At 37.9% G+C, this 15996-nt stretch overlaps 3 protein-coding genes across 3 annotated transcripts; 1 reads left to right on the forward strand and 2 right to left on the reverse strand.

Annotated features, from left to right (window-relative positions):
• Positions 1-49: 49 nt before the first annotated feature.
• Positions 50-5388, reverse strand: LOC128252677 (esterase B1). The gene is made up of 6 exons (XM_052980617.1): positions 5229-5388; positions 2502-2814; positions 1538-1688; positions 912-1475; positions 670-839; positions 50-610 (listed from the first exon to the last, which is right to left on the reverse strand). Exons 1-6 carry the CDS (start codon positions 5273-5275, stop codon positions 137-139), a joined length of 1719 nt encoding a protein of 572 aa, XP_052836577.1. The 5' UTR covers positions 5276-5388; the 3' UTR covers positions 50-136.
• A 2613-nt stretch (positions 5389-8001) lies between these two features.
• LOC128252681 (esterase B1) lies at positions 8002-10761 on the reverse strand. The gene is made up of 3 exons (XM_052980622.1): positions 10684-10761; positions 9003-9890; positions 8002-8507 (listed from the first exon to the last, which is right to left on the reverse strand). Exons 1-3 carry the CDS (start codon positions 10738-10740, stop codon positions 8049-8051), a joined length of 1404 nt encoding a protein of 467 aa, XP_052836582.1. The 5' UTR covers positions 10741-10761; the 3' UTR covers positions 8002-8048.
• A 35-nt stretch (positions 10762-10796) lies between these two features.
• LOC128252686 (esterase B1-like) lies at positions 10797-15766 on the forward strand (the record flags this gene model as incomplete). Its single annotated transcript, XM_052980627.1, has 3 exons — positions 10797-11066; positions 12416-12566; positions 14333-15766. Coding segments are annotated over 3 exons (1608 nt in total), but the record flags the coding sequence as incomplete, so codon positions are not given.
• Positions 15767-15996: the final 230 nt, after the last annotated feature.

The following is a 15996-nucleotide window of genomic DNA, read 5'->3' on the forward strand; positions in this document are numbered from 1 at the left end:
TTTAAGACGATCTTCGAAACGTATTTTCCTGAATATTAAAAGTATACTCATCGAACAAGCAAATTATTGAGTATATTTTATAAAGCATTTTGTCCTATATATGTAGAAGTTTATTCAGCTATTCACTTTGATCCCTTTAAAAGAGTAAGTCCTTGTTGTCATCATATAGGCTCTCCCAGACCTTGACCTTGGACCATTCGGGCAGTTCGATGAACTTAAGCTCATCGCCGATGTTGAGGCACTTGATGACCTCGTCGGACTTCCGAACTGGACCCATAGTCAAAGTGTCCATGCCACTGATCTTCTCACTGTACGGGTTTCCGGTGGCTGCGAACTGAGTCCAGATCCCCACGGTTCGCTCGATGTTGCGGAACTCGCGGCTTTCCTTGGGCAGTCGACGAGCCAGCAGACTTGTGAACTGGTAGGTCAAGTCGTCGGCATGGCTCACTCCCTTAACACCACGACCCATTCTCATGATGCGGTACGGGAAGATGAGCTCCTCGGAGTCGAAGTCAAAGCGGTAGAAGTACACAGGAGCTCCAGCGGCATGGGTGTGTCGGGAATGGACCACCCTCAGGGCCGGAAACACGAAGTAGTAAATCGAACAGAGCTGGAAGAGTACGAGCATTTAAAGTTATCAAAGCCTCTGCTGTTAGTTACACCCCTTACATCCATATAGTTATCGGCGGTGCTTTCTGCTCCTGTGCGATGAGCATCGCGAATCCGTGCGCTCCATGCATCCAACTTTTCCTTACTGGGGTCCGTGGCTAGCAATTCCGTTGGGATAAAGGGAGTGCCGGCATCCACCTGCTGCACCACTTGTGGAATCATCTTGATCTCTGTGAAAGAAGAGCGTGAATGTGAGCAGTGCGGAATTCATTTTGGGAGACAAGCGAGGTAACTAAAACTACCTGGCAGCCACAGCAGTCCCTCGTAGGAAGTGTTCCCTATCATAATGGGGATTGAGTTGCTCCAGGCGGTCTTCATCATCTCCTTGGGCGCCTTGGGAATCACGCACTCGGGCGTGGCGAAAGGCTCCAGAGATGGCCCGAAGGCAAACATGATCTTGTTCATGCGATCCTCCAGAGTCAGGACATTTTCCTCGACCCGTATGAGATCCCTGGCCTTGACGGTCTGCAGGAACTCCAGCACATCCTTGTCGTTGTCCTCGCCCTTGTAGCCCACCAGCTTGGCTATGCGGTAGGGATTGTGGGTGATGTCGTCGTTGAAGGCCCACGGGCAAATGGCACTGCCCGACTGCAGGATACCGCGGTGGAAGAGTCCTTGGGTCTGCTCGGTTATCATCATGTAATGGGTCGATGCTCCGCCTGCACTCTCTCCGAAGACGGTGATGCAGTTGGGGTCTCCACCGAAACTGGCGCAGTTATTCTTGATCCACTTGAGAGCCAACACCTGATCCTTGAGTCCAGCATTTCCGGGAACATTCAGCTCGGGGGACTTCAGACTCACAAAACCTTCGTTGGTGTAAAATAGTTAGTACAAATATTGGCTATACTTGGTCTTGCTTGAAGCGTACCCAAAGCTCCAAGACGATATTGAATGGTGACGAGAATAACATCCTCTTTCATGAAATAGTCTGGGCCATACCATTCCCTATTGGCCTCGCCAATAATAAAGCCCCCTCCATGGATCCAAACCATAACAGGACGGGGCTTATCGGGCTTTACCTGAAATGGAAGAATGGTTTTAGTAGATTGCAGGGCAAAAATTCTTTTGTTTTTATTCAAAGCAAATATTCTTGCCAGAATTCAATTTAAAATGTCTTAATAAACTGTCTTTCAGTCTTTAGTATCTTAACACTCAGCATAAACATCGTAATAAAAAGTGTTAACTTTAAGCAAATACAAATATTTAAGTGAACTAAAAAAAAATACTTTTCAGTTTTAGTTATTTAAAAACAGACTTATCTTCTCAAACTTTGGTGCCAAATTTTATCTTAAAAGATTTTTATCGCACAATCTTCATTAATAAATTTGACTGTCATGTTGCACAATGATGGCATTATTCGTAAAGTAAGTAAAAGTTTTCTCAAAATAAACATTAGTCAGCAAGGCATGAGATGAAGGCGTGCTGGCTAAGAAATGATGTAAGAATTTATTTAACAAACATTTATAATTAATAAACGAGATGTGGTAATCAGTACTGGAGAACATTTTCCCATTTACTAAAGGAACTGTATTTTTACGTATTGGGTAATTTAACTGGAATTTAAGTAGTATTGTTTATTTACAGTTTTAGGCGTGCGCAATGGTCTCGAAGTTTCCATAAAAAGTTACTCATTTAGCTAGAACACATTAAGGCATATATAGTACAAATCAGAAACTTCGAAGCCAATGCTCAAGCCTTAAACGCAGCATAGTATAAGTTGGCATAGTGATCTAAGGGCCTTAGACTGTCCAATAAATTTGGGTGGTTCGAGTCTTGCAGTTCATATCTCTTTATATGCATCCTGTCATTTTGTATTCTTTGGCCATACTCACATTGTTGGTGTACACATTCAGGTAGAGGCAGTCCTCAGAGCCCTCAACCTTATCGAAGACGAACTGCACCTGGACGGCCTTGTCCTTGGGCTGGCTGCAGTCCCGAATCCCGTCCCAGGGGGTGGGTCTCTGCGGGGCCTTGAACCGCAACTCCCCCACCGGCGGCTGGGCGTAGGGGATTCCCTCGAAGCTGAAGTAGGGCACGTCGTAGAGCGACAGTCGCTTCACACCCCGCACTTTGCCGTACTCGGTCTCGGCGACTACGGTCTCGTTGGTCGTCTGGCGATACTGCTGGACTTTATGCTCGATGGTTCTGCAATCGACCAGCGAACGTATAATTAGCATAACAATATTGGGTTCGACTAGCAGCCGGATAATTTGATATTTTTGTCACAGAGCCAATTATTTTAATTTATTTTCAAAGCCACATGCCAGTAGGCAGACTGCATGCATTGCATTAAATTTAAATTGTTTTGCTGGTGTTCATAACAATCCAATTCTCATCTCTACAAAACCACTCTGAAAAATATTCTTTAATTCTAGGGCTGATAAGCGATTCATAAAATAAATTATATAATAGTCTTGTTCAAAGCTTAGATCAACTATATATCATTTGTATATAATGTTAAAAAGAAAGAAAGCCCAATTCGGCAAACTGAAGTTTATTTGCCCTTGCATATCGTAAATATTTAATATTCATTATAACGACTTTACGGAGAGACTATGTCTATTTTCCGCATAATTTTCGATCGTTTCCATGGCAGCTACATTATATCTTACCCTATTTAAATAAATTTAAAGCCGGAGTTCTGAAAAAGGTAACTGACTTTTTGAAAAGAAAAATACTTTGAAAATTTGAAAATTTATTTTTCCCTCACAGAAACCTTTTACAGACTGGCAAATTCATGAACACAGCATTTAGCATTTATTTCATTGCTTAGGAAAATTTGGCAAGATCTTATGTTACGAATCAACAAGCACTTTTTGTCAGTATTTTGTTTATCTCTACTTTTATCTTGGTTTTTTAACGCTTTTTTTGTAGAAAGGTGGGTTTTATTCTAACGAATTGTAAAAAGTAGACTTGATTTTGGTTGAGTGTACGCATTGCAATAGATGTAGGTTCATTCTGGACATTATGCTTGGGTGGCTTAGTCGTCTGTGTGGTCCACCTGCTAACCAGACGTGTCTGTCTGTGATAAATTAACTCTGCCCGCTGCTACCAATGCAGTACTCAGAACTTAAATCATTTGAAGTTCAGGCAAACCCTTCTACTGCCGTTAATGAACATCAAAGTGTCGTCATAATCTTCTGAATATATAATAAGCATGGGCAATTGTTCTGTCTTATCAGCAGGTGTCAGTTTGTTATCACAGGCCAAGCTCTTAAGTAGACTTAATTATTTTGATTATATTTAAAAATAAGTGCCTCTAGCCAGAAAGGTCCCGAGATACGTTCGTTTTCAGGTCTATTGACGTTTAAAACTACACTTTAATTTAAAATACTAGCACGGGATTAATGCGTGTCCATACGTATCCTATCCAATAGTAAAAACGACGAGAATGTGAAAAATTGCTGATAGTTATTCTGAGCCCTTTACAGACTTTTAATTGCAATACGGTAAGGAAACAAAATAAAATCACACCTATTTAGCTGTCATCGTGATAAAATTTTAATTTCACAATTAGCGGCAATACATTTTAAGTGAAATGCCGTGAAGCGAGTTGAAACTGAACCTATTTACAAGTCGTCTTTATTATCAAGGTTAATGTGTGATAAGGACCGGACGAGAATATCAATGACTGGACCACATCAATCAAAAGTCAATATTTGATATCATTACCAATTGACAAGCTACTTTTATTATAATTGGAAATGAAGGAGCAATAGTTTTTATATTTTTTTTTGATTGTGAACATATGCAATTATAATATATATATATATAACATTACATGACAAAGTATACAACAAAGTTCGAACGCATTTGCTTACACCAACTTAATTTTTATATCGATTAAATGGCAAGCCATTAAATTACTGGTATATAGGCCAATAAACAAAATAAATCGTTCACGTTATTCTGATTAAGCAATAAATATAAATTTATGAATTGAATCGTTTAATGGCTACAAGTGACAGTTTTATTACCTATGCAAAAACTTTCTCGAATTAAAGAAGCAAATGTGAAAACTTTGTTGGCAATGTTTTTGTTGGACTAAAATTGTTTATATATGTTTATCATTTTCTGGTGAGAACTTAATGAACTACATTTTTAAGTAAAAACAGGCTTTGTTACGCATATAAAAATAGTTAATAGACCCCGTAAATTTAACTAAGATTCGCTATTTGCTTTATGCTTGTTGTCAATAAAATACAATTTTATCAGCTTGCAACGATGTTCGTCGATGAATCGTATCGTATTTATTACGATTGCGTAATTCTACAAAATCTAATCGCAAGCTGCAAAACTGCCTCAATTAGATCGTCAAAATTAATAATCCCCATCTTCCACCGAATTAGTCATGCTCGACAGAACAGAAATTTCTAATAAATAATGGTAAAAGAGAGGAGACCAAACAATAAAAACCCGAAACACGCACCGCTTCAATTGACAAAGCTACCACAACGAAGGCACAACAACAATAATCGAAAGTATAGAACACTCTCCGGCATTAATCGGCGGTAATTTAATAATTAATTCCCGGCATTAAGGTCAACGTCGAAACTTACTTGAGGCGCCAGCGCAGGCGCTCCACAAAGCCGAGGTTCTTGTTCATTTCGGGTAGACTAGTTAGCCAGCCACTCACGAACCGATCGATCAACTATATATAGATATATCCACGAGCTGCGTACTGGATCGCGCCAGCGCCAAACCGAAACTGAAATTAAAAACACACTTTTTCACAGTGAATTCCAGCGGCGGAGCGTCCAGCAAAAAAAAGCCCGCAAAATAGGCAAAAACAAGTGAAAAAAATATTATAGAAAAAAAATACTACATTAACACAAATATCAGAATACAAATTACTCAAAAAAGAAGAGCGTAGAGAGCCGCAGAGAGAGAATAAAAAATACAAAAAGAACACAAAATTGTGTTTCAAGTGCGGAGCCGAGATAAACAGAATAACTGATATAGCCATAAGCGATCATCGAGCGTGGGCCGTCGGGTGGAAACTTGGGCGCGGGGCGTGCCAACACCTCTTTCCGAATGCATAATTAATGAACACTGCACAAAATTCTGCTTGTTATGTATCTTCAAAATTGACAAGTATCCAAGTCACATAAGTAGGTAAGCAAAAAGCCCACTCTAGTAGCTGAGCTATCTGATCTTCAACTTAGCCAAGTATCTGGAACTAACAGCTCGGCTAACGTAGAGCTTCTTGGCACTAAATCAAGCGGAAAAAGGGGTGGGCCGCCCACCGAGTGGGTCAACAACATTTTGATCGCGCTGGCCAAACTACTGTAAACAAACAAATTGATGCGATCTGGAATTGTTTACACGGTCACCAAGCTTTTGACTGGAGTGGGGCGTTGCCGCAAAGCTTTGAATCAGCTTTAGCGAAGAAAATCTGAACAGTGGGAACACAAGGTGGTTTACTCTGTGAAAATACGATTTGAACAAAATGCGGTCGAACATCGCGAACATAACAAAACAAAAAATATAATAACAAGAAAGGAAGCAGACTTCGACAAGCCGAAGTTCATATACCCTTGCAGCTATTGCAAAAATTATATATGTATGTTTAAAAGCATTGAAGCTATGATGATTTGCAGATCAATTATTTGAGTTTCTATGGCTGCTATATGATACCGTTTTCCGATTTTAATAATATTAAAAGCGTAATTTTGAACTGTCAAATAATTAAGTAATCAAAAAGAGTTTCTAAAAAAAATTCTTTTAATTTTTTTTTTTTATATTTTTGTTGTTCCCATGGGAAACAATTGCCGATTTTGATGAAACCATTACTATATGTCGAAGAACTAAGAAAAAATTAAAAACAGCAAAGTTATAATTTTTTTTATTAATTTTTGCGATTGTTCCTGTGGGAGCTATATGCTATAGTCGTCCGATCCGGCTCGTTCCGACTTATGTAATACCTGCAATAGAAAGACAACTTTTGGGAAATTTTCATGCAGATAGCTTTAAAACTGAGGGATTAGTTTGCATAGAAACGGACGGACAGACGGACAGACGCACATGGCTAGATGGACTCTCCTAGTGATGCTGATCAAGAATATATATACTTTATAGGGTCGGAGATGTCTCTCTCACTGCGTTTTACTGAAATTATAATACCTCCTGTAAGGGTATAAAAATGTAAAAAAACAATCTTACAAATCATATAATTAAAATTGCTATTATTAAGGTTTATTTAATCTAACTTCTGCTCATAAGGCAAGTTTTAACCAATAAAGTAAGCATATTTGGGCAAGCCGAAGTTTATATACCCGTGCATTTATGGCAAAAATTAAATAAGTCTCAAAGTACAATTAATTGAAACATACAGCTGCTGTCAAAATAATAATAGTGTCAAAGCCCCTCATCCATAAATGTTTGTAATTGTTGTGTTTTTGGTCCAAATCTTGCCATGATTGACTATTTACTTAGATTAGTATATAGTTGAAAACAAAAGAAATCAAGATAATTTTGCAGTTTTTTTATTGAAGTTAATTATTTCTGAAATGTGGACTGATTTCGCCCGGTCAAAATATTAGTAGTGTTATTGCTCAAATTTCAGATAATGGCTGATTTCATTAAAAAAAACTGCAAAGTGGTCGGGATTTCTTTTGTTTTTAACTATATATGGTCTAATCTAATAAAATAGTCAAAACCTTCGATAGTGCACACTATTTATGTTCTACCAACTTTATAGGGTCGGAGATTTCTCCTTCTCTGCGTTGCAAATTATAATATCCTCTACAAGGGTATAAAAGAAGAGGAACAGGTAGAGTTAGAAAAATTTGTTTTTTTTTGCTGGTTTATGGTACAGGAAAATACCAGTTCCAGCATCATTCATTGACAGAATAATTGAAGCTCAGAGACAAGGACAACTATATCGATACTCCTTGAGTTTTTTTGGTAATAAATAAGTAATAAATAATACATTTTTAACATTAATTTAAAACTATTGTTTTGTTTAATATATTGTGCCTATGCCGCTAATTTTAACGTTTAAAGGATTTCAGATGTTACCTTCAAGTGGTAAAAATATATTGTATACATTTAAGCCTCGTTTTTCTTTCCGTTTTGTCAAAAATTTCAATAAATGAGCAAAATTTTTTTTTTTAAGTGGTGGTATTTTATTGAATGGTATTTTTTACCCAATTGCCGTAGAACTCCAAAGGCATTGTCAGGTTTGATTTTGGCGCGTGCTATAGATGTAGTCTACATTTATAGAATGGAGGAAAATGTGTATTTTAATCTTCTAAAAAAAGCATTTCAAATTCACGACCTCCAGCCGTGCTGAAACCGGTCACAGAAAACTACATAATATAAAACTTTAGTCAGTAATATAAATAATCTTATGGCTATAAAATATATAAATTATGCATTTACATTTCAATTAAATTCCTATTATTATAAAGCCGATTCCACACCTGCAGTCCTTCCTTTTCAAATTGCGTTACGCACTCCACATCCTGTCCAATGTTCAATACCTTGAAGGGGGACTTTGTGGTGACGGGTAGCCACTGATCCGGTCCCGTCTCCGCACAGTTGGGATCGCCGGTCCTGGCAAAGGTCGTCAGCATGCCCACCATTCGCTGGATGGTCAGGTATTCCGCGGAATCCACGGGCTGCTTCTTCTGGGCCTTCTTGTGAAATATGTAGCCCAAGTCGTCCGCATGGCAGACACCACGTTTGATGTCGTCACCGCAAAGCTGGTTTCGCATCAGGTTTAACTTGGGCGAATCAAAGTCGAACCGGTATAGATACGTGGGTGCTTGGGCGTGGGATAATCGGGAGAGGACTACCCTATGCATGCCGTGCCAAAACAGCTTGTAGCTAAAGAGCTGGATGAAAGGAAAGTGTTAACAAATCTGGGAACTTACTTTTGCAAAGATGACTCTGTCGTCAGAAAAATAACAATAATTATTATATTTTTAAAATAATAAAGACTTCCTCCGTCCCATTTTACAAGTATTACACTGGCAAAAATCTTAGTAAATCGAAATATTTTGTACTCAATTCAAATGTTTTTTATTTGATCTGAATTCATTGTCTAAAAATTTAATTTAATTTAAACCATACTGCACTTAAATCAATAAATCAGTATTTTAATCGCAATAAGTTCCACATTAATTAAAATATTTTACTTTTAAATCTTGCAATTTAATATACATTGTATTTAATTTAAATATTAAATATAAAATTTGGAGTTCAACAGTCAGATATTTATTTTTACTGTGTTTGTCAGCGTAAGCATTCTGTCAAAGCCTTTCGCGTGGTTTAAGACTTAACTTGTTTAAATGTTTATATTTTTGTTAAATCAACAAATGCCCACTTACATCTAAAATCTGCGTGATGTTATTCTTGGTGATTCCGCGCGGTCCGTAGTGATGTTTCACCAGTGCCTCGGCGGCGATGTTTCGCTCCTCGACGCTCATCGAGCAGTATAGCTCGTGGGGCAGAACCATCGCGGGTTCCTGTTTGAGCAGCTCCAGCATATAGCCATTGTTCAGCTGGCAGAAGGGGTAGCAAACCAGACCCTCGAAGGAAGTGCCGCCCAGGAGCAGGGGCACTTTTGCGGACCACGCCTCCTTCATAAGCTGCTGAAAGGGGACTTGAATGAGACCACCCTCCAGAAGGACCACTCCAGGAACAAAGGCGTTGAGAAATCCAAAGCACCGATCGCGGGCTGTGATGAAATCGTGACCCATCAGCTTCTCAGCCTGCACGCGGCGCAGGAACTTCAACATAGAGGGTTCCTCCGCAGGTCCTTTGTATCCTGCAGCAAGGGCCAGGCGGCAGAACAAACTCTGACTCTCGGGGGCTTCTACCCAGGGACTTAGCATCGACCCAGACATCATAATGGCCTTGTGGAAGAGACACTTGGCCTGCGGTAGACACATCATGAAGTGCACCGAGGCAGCTCCAGCACTCTCGCCAAACAGCGTTACATTCTGCGGATCCCCGTTAAAGTTCCGGATGTGCTGGCTTACCCAGCGAAGAGCCAGTAACTGATCGTGGAGACCCGCGTTTCCCGGCACATTCGATTCGCGACTCGGCAGGCTTAGGAATCCGAGCGAACAAAGCCGATAGTTGAATAGCACATATACGATATCTTTGCTCATCAGGTAATCCGGGCCGTACTTGGATCTTATGGCTCCGCCCGTGCGATATCCGCCGCCGTAGATGTACACCATAACGGGCAGGGGAGGCCTCGATTCATCGAACTAGAGGAGGCACTCAATATATTTTGTGTAAAACTAGAAACACAGTGCTGAACTAAACCAAGAAGAAACGCTTTAGTCGAGTTCCCCGGTTATTAGAACAGTACGCAAACTAGTCTCTCATTTTATCACCACGAAACTTTCTACAAAATTGTCTTCCTAGTGGAAGTATAGTATTTAATTCGGACGACTATATCAAGAAGTTTCATTTTAATATTTTCGGATATTATTTAAAAATCTGAAAATTTAATTTAAATTTAAAACATATTTAACTAAAATAAAATGCATTTAAACCAAATAGGAACTATTTAATATCTAAATCTAATCATGTAATTTAATTTGCATTGTATATAATGTTATGAAATCATGTTTAATTTTAATATATAGTATGCAATTTTATATTTAATAGTCAGATATTTATTTTTACTATTCCATTTTTTAAACCATGAATTTATGCTGATCAAGAATATATAAATTTCTAGAAAATGTCCAAGCAAAAAAAAAAATCAGTACATTTTATGGATAATTTGGTTTTGTAGTGTGTTGAAATTATAAAAACATATTTTTTTGCTTTAATATTCTCGTCAAAAAAAATTTCCAATTAGACATGGAGTTGAGAGGCTTACTGTGAATGTCTTTGAAGTTCATGTTACTTATCACATGGTTTTTATATATTTATTCTGTGGTTCAGTGGTTTAAGTGCCTGAAATTAGGCATTGTAAATAATGAGTTTGTTTTGAGTTTGATAAGAAGCTACTATCTCGCTGGGATTTCTCTTCTTGTTAAATTTCCTTACAGTGAAGGTTGTGTGCTTCTCGAGTTTGGAGATGACGTCCGAGTAGTAAGCCAACATTTTTAAGGCCAACTTGTCCCACAATAATATAATATACTTAAAACTTGCAGTAGTGAAATTTCGCCAGTAGTGAAACGACACATGGAAAAGTGCAAGGCATTCTGCTTAAAACACTATATGACGAACAGTTTTACGCTTTTGATGGCATTCCATATGCTATCCCTCCTCTCGGAACGCTGCGCTTCAAGGAGCCACACGATCTGAAGCCTTGGCATGGAGTTCGAGATTGCTCCAAGCCCTTGAACAAGTGCCTACAAGTGAGCTCCTACACCAAGTTGGTGGAGGGTTCCGAGGACTGCCTGTACTTGAATATTTCAGTGAAAACCGTGAGTCTAAAAGTGTCGAAAAAAATTTAGTCTATATTCGGTAACATTAGTTTTATACAGTGTTGGGGAGAACCTAGATACTTGTACCTTCGTTCCTTCCAAAGCACTATAGGGCCAACGACCACTTTTCTTGGCCAAAATTAATAACTCACCTAATTTTAAAGATATCGACCTAAAACTTTTCCAATCGCTTTTTTTTTTGTTTCCTTATTCAACATATATATTAAAAAAAAATTAGTTCGGACAAATATATAGTAGAGCTGCCATACGATCAATATATCAAACTTTGTGGTTAAAAAAAAAATTAAAATGTAGATTTAAATTGATCAATTATAACTTCTCCTATGTGACAGATAGACTTTTTTCTTTAGCTGCGTATGAATATAATACGTTTTATTTATTCAGCCAAGCAGTACGTTTTTGTTTTTTTATTTTATATATAAGCTAAATTAAAAAAAAATTTTGGATATTTCCATCGCAAATCGAATCAATTACATGGACAACAGATTAATTTCAACCGTTTAAACACACAAAAACTTAATACGCACAACCATTCTTCGAATTCATTTAACAATGTCTTCTTAAAACGCTTTTAAATTGTTTATTTATTTACTTTTAAACTGCAATGTTAAGTTAGAATTTCCTAAACACGAGGGCTGCATCTCGAACGTCTGATTTAGCAGCTGTAATCTTAACAGAAGCGCCCTCTATCGGAATTTCTAAAATGAAAAATGAAAACATAGCAGAATGGTCTTTGGATAATGCATCCTAAAACTACATTCTTTGCTATAACGACTTTTCAAAAATGAGTTTTAAACAACGAATGTGGTCGTTGGCCCCATAGTGCAAGGAAACTAAACGGTGTACTTTTAAAACATGTCTAGGAAAAGAAAATAAGTGTACCTTTCCTACTTACAGTCTGAGCTCGGTACTTTACAACAACGTAAAGATAAGCCAATTCTATCGTAATTATTCCCATAATCCGACATAATTGGAGTTCTTATACAAAATATTAAAATTAAACTTCAATTTTAAATAAAATCTAATTTAAAACTACAATGAAAGCAAACTTCGGTGAGTCAAAGATTTTTTACCCGTGAAGCTTTTTCTTAAATAAAATATTCTATAACACGTCTACTAAAAAACTTAAAAGCAATGAAACTGTGTTGTTCTAATGGCAGCTATGTAATTTGAAATAATCTGGAAAAAAACGAAGTATTAATATTTTGAAATTGGTATACTTTAAACCTTTTTAAGTCCTCAAGACTGATACTTTTTGCAACACTGGTTTAATTCTGAACGTTATGTTGAGTAAAATGTTAATAATCAAATAACGATACTCGTAATAGCTGCACAGTGAGAAACCTTTGCCGTTGATGGTCTATATCCATGGCGGTTTGTTTAAAAGCGGAGATTCCTCGAGACAAGCATGGGGTCCGGATTACCTAATGAGAGAAGATGTCCTTCACGTAAGCATCGGACATCGCTTGGGACCATTGGGTGAGTTACTCTCTTACAAATTTATTTAGCTTTACTAACTCGATATTTTAAGTAAGCAAAAACAATTGTAATGTTCCTTATAAAAACGAAGCGGCTATTTGATATTGTTAATATATTACATATATTTTTCCGTTTGTCCCTATGGGAGCTTTATGGTATAGTCGTCATATTTTAATAAAACTCAAACCGGAATCCTAAAATCTGTATATATAAAAATCAATGCCACTTTCGTTGTAATTCCAACTAATAATAATAATTTCATAATATACACACACCTACGCATTAACTCTAACTATCGAACCGTTTGACCAATCTTACCCAAATCTTTCACGTTAAAATGTTCAGAACATGGTTTGTATTGACTGTTGTCACACCTCCGCATCCACCGACGCATTATTCGTATGACAGTCATCAAGTTTTTTTTCTCTTGAAATGTGACAGAGCGAAAAAGATTTGAAATGTGAAAAAATTTTCATTTTCTGATAAAGTGAAAATTTTCTATAAATACCATCAAAGACATTTTTAAAAGAAAACGCCAAAATCAAACATAGGTCGACGTACTTTAACTGCTCGTGGCGTGATGTAACAAAGAAAATCACAAAGTTCACGGTAACGAAATAGACTTAAAAAAGCTCATGCAAGAAATCCAGCAAGGCCTACACGAATACGACGTGTTTTGGAAGATATGTTTGATTTAAGCAACTATAATCAATGGCAAAGCGAAAAGCGCAAGGCGAAAATGTTGGTATACCACTATTCAAATGATTCCAACACTCATTCCATTTAATTTCAAAAGTCTGCAATTTTCTGTGCGCCTATCATTTGCCAGGACTATTAACTAGACACAAGGACAAACACTTAAAATATGCGGCGTACATTTAGAAGAATCGTGTTTTTATATTTATATTTATATTTATATATACTGCACATAGTTAATTCATTCATGCACCGGATAGATTAGAATTTAAATGTTGACATTTGCAATTTATTTATAAATGTGCTTCTGTTAAAAAAAAACGAAATTGAAAAATAAAATAGTTCAAATGTTTGATAAGTACAAATTTTTACTTTTTATTGAATCGCTGTGACAATTTTCTTATGACTCGTTTTTTTTTGTATACGAATGAATGAATGCGTTATAGCATTTCTATGAGCCAATGGATAATGTAGTACTTTGCATATTTTGTCAAAAAAATATTGCCGATTCTCATTCTCATCATAATACTATGTATTTGCATATTTACGAACTGCGCAGGGCTAGCTAGTATTTAATAAAAATTTAAAGGCAGTTGTTTTAATTTATTTTCTCTTTGAAATGTCTTTTAATAGAAAGAATACTTTTTAGAAAATTTCTAGTTTGGGTAGAAACGGCAAGACGGCTAGATAGACTCTCCTAGTGATGCTGATCAAGAATAAATATACTTTATAAAGTCGGAAAAGCCTCCTTCTCTGCGTTTGAAACTTGTGACTGAATTTAAAAAACAAAAACTTCTGATATAACATTTTGTGACGACAGCCTTGTTACTTATACATTTCAGAGCCGATTAACCGATTACAAAACAATTTGAATAAAAATAAAGTAATTTTTTTTTGGTAAAATAAAAAATATGATATCAGAAGCTTTTAAAATGAAGGTGTCAATTTTACCTTGTCGAAAGGTGTTTTTGTTTGATAATATAATGTTTTATATCTTCTACTCAAGCCCTGCTCCTAAAAACACTATTTTTAAAGGAATTTTGTCTATAATTCTTACACCTATATTTCAGGGTTCCTCAGTTTTAAAGATCCCTCGCTGGGAATTCCTGGAAACGCAGGCCTCAAGGATATAATCATGGCTCTACGTTGGATAAAAGCGAACGCAGCCAACTTCAACGGGGACCCTGACAGGATTACCATCTTCGGCCACAGCTCTGGTAGTATGATCGTTCATATGCTGTTGTCCAGTCCACAAGCGGAAGGACTCTTTCAGAAGGCGATCCTTATGGCCGGTTCCTCCATGGAGCTGAACGGCCTGCCTCATATGGAATACCGCCTGGCCAAACACTTGGGATTTGAGGGAGAAAACGTTGATAGTCATGTTTTGGAGTTCCTCTTGAAGGCAGATCCGCATCAGCTCGTCTCAACGGACCTTTTCAGTCCAGCGGAGAAGGGTAAAGGTCTTTCTATGGCCTTTGTACCTAGCGTAGAGTGGTATCCCACTTCCAACGCTGTTCTTCTGGCCAATCCCAAGGATCTGCTGCGCAACAGCTGGAGCAACCGCATTCCTATCATACTTGGCGCTAATAGTAATGAAGGACTACTCGACATGGTCGGTGGGAGGACCGATCCCAAGGTCCTTAAGATGTTCCACAAATATCCGGAGCGCGTGCTTCCCTGGACCCTCAAGCGTTGGTGCGGTCCCGACCTGCAGCGTGAAATGGGTCGGGAACTGTTGGAGTGTTTCTGCAATGCGCATGGCGAACAACTGAGCACTGAGCATTTCAATGCCTTATCAGAACTGTTTACCCACAACGCTTTCCATTCGCTTGATCGATTAGTGCAGTCCAGAACGGCTTACAGCCGAGCACCAACTTATTTTTACAGATTCGATTTCGATTCCCCAGACTTTAACTTTTACCGGATTCGATACTTTGGAAAGGAGCAGCGCGGCGTTGCTCATGTGGACGAGCTAGGCTACATCTATGTAATTCCGGCTACTTTTAAATTGGATGATTCACGACCAGAATTCACCGTGATTTGTCGAATGGTGTCAATGCTGGTGCACTTTGCCGCCACCTCGGATCCCAACTCTCCGCTGACCAAGCCGTTGGTAGATTGGAAGCCTGTCAATCGCTCTGGAACTCGAATGGTGCTCAACATCAGCGAGGAACTGCAGTTTATTCCACTGCCAGAGACGCCCAAGCTTAGGTTCTACGATCACTTGTTCGAAAGAGCTGGAGTGTCCCTTTTTTAGATTTCTTTAGCTTAAGCTAGTCAAGAAGAAGGAGCTCCGACTACCTAGATACACGATGCTTTGTCTACCAGTTTTTAAAAAAGTATGTCGTCAATTATGTGTTTTTCTTATTGTCCAGCAGATGGCGCACATGCAGCTCTATTGGCACGGCCAACAAAAGACTTGCAATCGCCATCTTCTGGTCACTAAAGGCGTTTTGAATATAGCTATACTAAGCTGTTTAATACATTAAAAATACAAACTTAAAGAGCTATTTGATTAAAGCCACAAAGTGTGAAACCTTTCGATTTTTAAAAGCCTGTCCAGATTTTTATTTTTGAATATGTTTTAAACGATTTTTCTCCTATTGCTTTAAGAGCTTCAATTTCAGATAATTTCACTTTTATTAAAAAAAACAATTTGCAACTGCAACAACAAAATGTACAAAATGGTTTGCAATTTAATCAGCCCTTCGAACCAAAAGCGTACGTTGGTCAG

This window comes from Drosophila gunungcola, chromosome 3R (assembly GCF_025200985.1).
Source record: "Drosophila gunungcola strain Sukarami chromosome 3R, Dgunungcola_SK_2, whole genome shotgun sequence".
Taxonomy (NCBI): Eukaryota; Metazoa; Arthropoda; class Insecta; order Diptera; family Drosophilidae; genus Drosophila; species Drosophila gunungcola.